The following is a 6059-nucleotide window of genomic DNA, read 5'->3' on the forward strand; positions in this document are numbered from 1 at the left end:
TTTGATATCCGGTTTTTTCCAGGTACGTCATAACGACTCTTTGCGGCGATACGTGTTATTGTCCGGAAGTTGTCGTTGCCGTTCTTTTCTGGATCGGTTATTTCAATTCCGCATTGAATCCTTTAATATACGCATATTTCAATAGGGATTTTAGAGAAGCTTTTAAAAATACTCTGGAATGCGTACTCCCGTGCCTGACTTGCTGGAAAACGGAATCATCCTCGCATTACGTCTAGCTAAGGAAAGTTTCAGCAGTTACACAACATTCTGAAACTGCTGAAAACGATGCCGTCATAATACAACCCATGTTTTAAGGTAAGTGGAAAATTCTTTTTCTTTTTTTTTTTTTTGTGTTGTAAATGATTCGCGGGTCAAAACCGACAGAGGAGGAGGACACGATAGTTTTCATCAGGGATACCAACATTCATTAATGAATTCAAAAAAAAAAAAAAAAAACTCTGACTAATTTTGTCGAACTCGAATTAAAATTACAAAAGTTGTTTATGAAATTATCATCATCATCATCATCATCATCATCATCGTTAATTACGTACGCGAGAAAAACTCGGTTAAAAAGAAATTAAATTTATTAAAGAAAAAAAAAGGGGGAGAAAGGGGGGGGGGTGGAAAATTTTATTATTATTATTTTTATGTGTATTAAAATTAAATTTGGAACTTTCTAAAATTGAAATTCAATTAAAAAATGAAAATTTTAACAATAAAAAAACTTTTCTTCTTTTCTTTATTTTTTGGCGGGATTGGGGGGGGAAGAGGGAGGGAGGGAGGGGAGATTTTAAAGAAAGTTGAAATCATATTGCTAAGGTAAATGCACTCGATTGTAATTGTCTGTCGTAAGAACAGGGAGGGCGGAGAGCGAAAGGGCAAAAGGATAAAAAAAAAAACAAGATGTCGTCGGTTCGATCGGGAGAAAAGGATTTTGAAAAGAAAAAAAAAAAATGTATATTTCTTCCATTTTCTTTTCCATTTTTTTTCCTCTTCCATTTTTTTTCCTCTTCCATTTTCCTTTCCTTTTTTTTTTAGCCTTATTTAGCCATTAAAGAAAATTTTTTTTTCCTTTTTTTCCGGGGCCTTATTTGCATTTCATTAAAATACAAAAACTAAATAAATATATATTTACGAAACCATGATGATGATGATGATGATAATGGAGATGTGGGGGAGGGGTAGAGGGAGAAAATCGAATAATTTCGGTGCTCGAAGCGATGGGGGAGCAAAAAAAAAGGCGAAAAATTTGTTTTTTTTTTTTTTGTGGATTCGGGCGGGTCGGGTCATTTCGAAGAAAAAAAAAATGATAAAACAAAATGGCTACTGATAAAAAACCAATAGTGAAATATTAATAAATAATTTATAAAGTTCGATGAACTCAAAGGCAAACCCGTCACACATTTCAAATTGTATATTTACCACGTAAAAAAAAAAAAAAAAGAAATTTTGATAAAGTTTTGTTTTTTTTTTTTTTTTGGGGAGAAAAGAAAAGAAAGTAATTTCACGGATAAGAACAAAAATAAATAATTTTTTTTTTCCCTCACGGAAAAGTTCTTTCAACTTTTTTCTAATGGTTTTTTGATATATATATATATATGAGTGATAAAATTGGAGTGATAAAGGATAACATTAAAAAGATAAAAAAAAACATTCGAGGAGTGGGGCGGGGCGAAAGGGAAACGCGCGAAAAGAAAAGAAAAAAATAAATAAGTTGTTTGAATTGAATTGGAAAACTCGAATGCGTTTTTAACCGGAAGTAAAATATCACGCGATAAAATGTCCGGCGGGACAAGACAACAAAAGTCGTTTACGGTAAATCACGTTGATCGCTAAGTAGTTTTCCCGCCCACTACCCCCTTTCTCTCTCTCTCTAAGTGACATCTCTCTGTCTCTCTCTGAAAATATTTTTCTCTTTAAGTGGCTTTTTTTTCTCTCTCTCTCTCTCTCTCTCTCAATCTTTCTGAATCTTTCTATGTGTGTATCTTTTTCTCTCTTTTCGTGAATCCTGTTTTTCATTTTGTCTGTCTCTCTCTCTCTCACTCTATGTGATTCTTTTTCCTCTCTCTCTCTTTTTGTGTGATTTTTTTCCCTTCCTTTCATTCACTCTATGTGATTCTTTTTTCTCTTTTTCTCTCTCTCTCTCTCTCTTTTTGTGACCATTTTTTTTCTCTCTCTATCTTTCTGAATGTTTCTCTCTGAGTATTATTCCGTCTCTTTTTTTTGTGTATATTTTTCTGAATCCCTTTTTTCAATTTGTCTCTCTCTCTTTTTTACTCATTTTAAGTGATTTTTTTTCTCTCTCTCTTTTATTTACTCTATGCGATTTTTTTTATTATCTCTCTCTCTCTCTTTCTGATAATATTCCTTTCTCTCTCTTTTTCGTGTAAATTTTTTTTTCTGTATCCCTTTTTTTATTTTATCTCTCTTTCTTTTTATCTTTCTCTCTCTCTCTCTCTCACTTTGTTTTTTAAATTAAAAACAAAACGAATCTTCCACAATCTGACGTTTGTTGTTGTTGTTGTTGTTTTTTTTTTTTTTTTTTTGGGTGCCGTTGTTCGACAAATTTATTTTTTTATTTTTTTTGTCGTTGTTCCATTTTGAACTTTTAATGCCTAAAATTATCCCGGAATCACAAAAAAAAAATTTTTCCATTTAAATTATTCTTTTTCTCTTCTTCGGGAACTAAAAATTCAAAAACCGGAAACCGCACTCCTGGAATGTAAATTTTAATCCTCCCACCCCCACCCTCCGAATTTCCTCCTCCTACGCTTTAAGTCTTTTTTTTTTTTTTAATATTCAAATGAACTTTTTTCTTTTTGCAAACAATCATTTCGTAAGAAAAAAAAAAATCAATCAATTCCTCCCCTGCCATTCCCCTCTTCTTCCTTTCCTTCCCCCTCCCCCTGCCCTACTCATCAATATTTTTTTACATAAATTCAAAAGAAAAATTTTTTTTTTTTTAAATTAACCGCCTACTAACGATCATCGTTCGAAAATTGTTTAAAAAAAATTAAGCAATGATAATGATAATGAAGATGATGATGATGATGATGATGATGATGATGATGATAATTTATATTTAAATTTAAAATGAAAATTTATGTGCATATAAACTTTTTTCACGCATAAAGAAAATTACGCTGTGGGGTAGGGAAAGAGAGAGAGAGAGAGAAAGTGATACAAAGTGAAAAAGGAAAAGAGAGAGAGAGAGAGAAAGTGATACAAAGTGAAAAAGGAAAAGAGAGAGAGAGAGAAAGATAGGAAAGAGAGAGACAAAGATAATGAGAAAGAGAAAAAAAGGAAAAAAAATTTTTTTTTTTTTAACATTTTGTTTTGTTACGAAAAACGGTTTAACTAATTTTCTATTTTTCACTTCTTTTCTTTTTTCTAAAAAAAAAAAAAAAAAAAAAAAAGGAAAAACTTTTAAAAAAAGAAATAGAAAATTTTTTTGCTAAAATGAAAGAAAATTTAATTTTGGCAAAAAAAAAAAAAAAAAAAAAAAAAAAAAAAAACGTTTTAGTTCGTTCGTTCGTTCTTTTTTGATTAACCCGACACGAAATCAAATTTTTTTCATTCCCCCCGTTCCCCACCCACCCCCTTTCTCCCTTCGTTTTCTATGTTTTTTTCAAATTAAAAAAAATTTCCGTTGCGGATTTTTTAAACTTTTTTTTTTTCCGGAAAATTTGTAATCGAGTACGCGAGTGTGATTCGATAATTGTATAAATATCAAATCGAACGTTACCGGAAAAGAAAAAAAAGAAAAAAATTTTCACGAACGTGTAAAAAAAACATATTAAAAAAAGAAAATTTTATTATTAATATTTCTTATGTAAAAAATGCATCCAATATGGCGTCGAACATTTTTTTTTGTTATTTGATATATTTGAAAAAACTGTTGGAATTCTTTTTTTCTTTTTTTTAAATTACCTGAAATGTTTTTTCAAAATTTAAATTTTTTAACACGTTGTTGTCATTGTTTTTTTCTTTTTAAATAATTTTCTTTTTCTCACGTTTTCAAATTAGGTTTTTTTTTTTTTTTTTTAATTAGAACAAAAAAAAGTACTCGAAACGATAAACAAAAACATTCTTTACGTTTGGGAACGTCAAAATTTAAATAAGTTTAAATGTACGTTCAGAAATTTCTTCGAACGAATGAAATTTTTCAAAGAAAATGAATAATTTTGATTGGTCGAAATTTGATCGGTCGAAATTTAATTGGTCGAAATTTGTTCGGTCGAAATTTAATTGGTCGAAATTTGTTTGGTCGAAATTTGATTGGTCGAAATTTATAAGTTTTTATAAAATCAATTAAACGAAGATAAACGATGATTTCCGAACGTAATTTTAATTATCAATTTTTTTTTCAAAGTAAAAGTTTTATTTATTTTATTTGTTAACCGACCATTTTCTTTTTTTTTACGTTTGAAAGGAAAATTTTTAAATTTAAATTTACGCATTGATAAAAAATGTAATAAGGTTTTTTTTAAAACTTATTTCAAAGTTGGTTGTGTTGTGTTTAATCATCAATCTCCATTTATATATAAATGGGGAGAAAAAAAAGAAAAAGAAATTTTTTTTTCTATTTTTTATTTTTTAAATGAAAAATAATGATGTTTTCGTTTTTCTTTATATTATTATTATTATTATTATTATTATTATTATTATTATTATTATTATTATTATTATTATTATCACGCCGAACCGCACACGAACCGTTTTTCTTTTTCTTTTCCTCTTTTTGCTTCTTCTGCTTGATTAGACTCTTGTTTTCTCCCTTTTTATTTTTTCATTCCTGTATTTTAGGTTTTTGGGTTGTTAAAAAATAAAATGAAAAGGAAACCAATAAAAGTTTTCTTAATTTATTTGACTTATAATTATTATCATCATTATTATTATTATTATTATTATTATTATTATTATTATTTTATTTTATATATTACTAATTAAAAGTCGTGTGTATCTTTTCTCACTCGTTTTAAATACGTCGTAAATTAATTAAAATCTTTTCAATCATTATTATTATCAACATCATCATCATCATCGTGATGATTACCTTCGGTATACGATGATGATGATAATAATAATATTTTTTATTAGAGAGAGAGAGAGAAAAAAAAAACCATTTCCGTTTTGATTTAATAAAAAATAATTTTTTTTGCATATATTATTAATTATTAATCATTATTATTATCATTTATTATTAATGAGTTAACTCGAATTATAATTAACTTATTTATTCATTTAAAAATTTAACATTGAAATTATTATTATTATTATTCAAATTAAATAATGAAAAAAAAAATTCCGCCTACCCCCTCGGAAAAAAAAAAATGATCAATCGATCGTTAATCAATGCAACACGAGATTTTATTTCATTATTATTATTATTATCATCGTGTTCGTTTCGAAATCGGTTTATTGCCGTTGAATAATAATAATAATAAAGTAAATGAATAGGTGATGATGATGATGATGATGGTGGTGGTGAACAAATAAAAAAAAGTTTAAAAAAAAAAATTTGTTTAAATCACTCTCTTTCTCTCTTCTCTTTCTGTATCGCTTTCTCTCTCTCTCTCTCTCTCTCTCTCTCTCTCTCTCTCTCTTACTTATCGTCACCGCCCTCTTCTGGAAATTTCTAAAACTTGAACAAAATAAAGGAAAATAAAACGTTAATATTATTAAGTAAGCATGTAATTTAATAAAATACTTTTTAAAGATTAAAAAAAAACAAAAACACAAAATTTAATTTTTTATTTTTTTTCTCGGGTTGGAAGTAAAACTGTGAGAGAGAGAGGGGTGGAGAAAGAGAGAGAGGGGTGGAGAAAGAGAGAGAGAAGGAAATAGAGAAAAGTCACATAGAAAGAGAGAGAGAGAGAGGAAAAGAGAAAAAAGTCATATAGAAAAAGAGAGAGGGAGACAGAAAGAAAGTATAAATAACCATAGAGACTTAGAGAAAGAGAAAGAGAGGTGGGGATACGGGGGGGAGGTGGTAGAAAAAAAAGGCATAGAGTAATAAAAAAAGAAGATTGTTTAGTTCAAAAGACAGACGATTT

At 28.4% G+C, this 6059-nt stretch overlaps 1 protein-coding gene across 1 annotated transcript in view; it reads left to right on the plus strand.

Moving 5' to 3' along the window:
* Positions 1-236, plus strand: part of Phum_PHUM549560 (beta adrenergic receptor, putative) — a gene marked incomplete at both ends in the record, with an annotated part of 1248 nt that extends 1012 nt beyond the window's left edge. Inside the window, one exon of the mRNA XM_002431769.1 lies at positions 23-236. Coding sequence (XP_002431814.1) covers positions 23-236 — 214 coding nt within the window. The remainder of the gene's footprint in view (positions 1-22) is intronic.
* Positions 237-6059: the final 5823 nt, after the last annotated feature.

The sequence above is a fragment of the Pediculus humanus genome, genomic scaffold (genome assembly GCF_000006295.1).
Source record: "Pediculus humanus corporis 1103172108294 genomic scaffold, whole genome shotgun sequence".
Classification (NCBI taxonomy): domain Eukaryota; kingdom Metazoa; phylum Arthropoda; class Insecta; order Psocodea; family Pediculidae; genus Pediculus; species Pediculus humanus.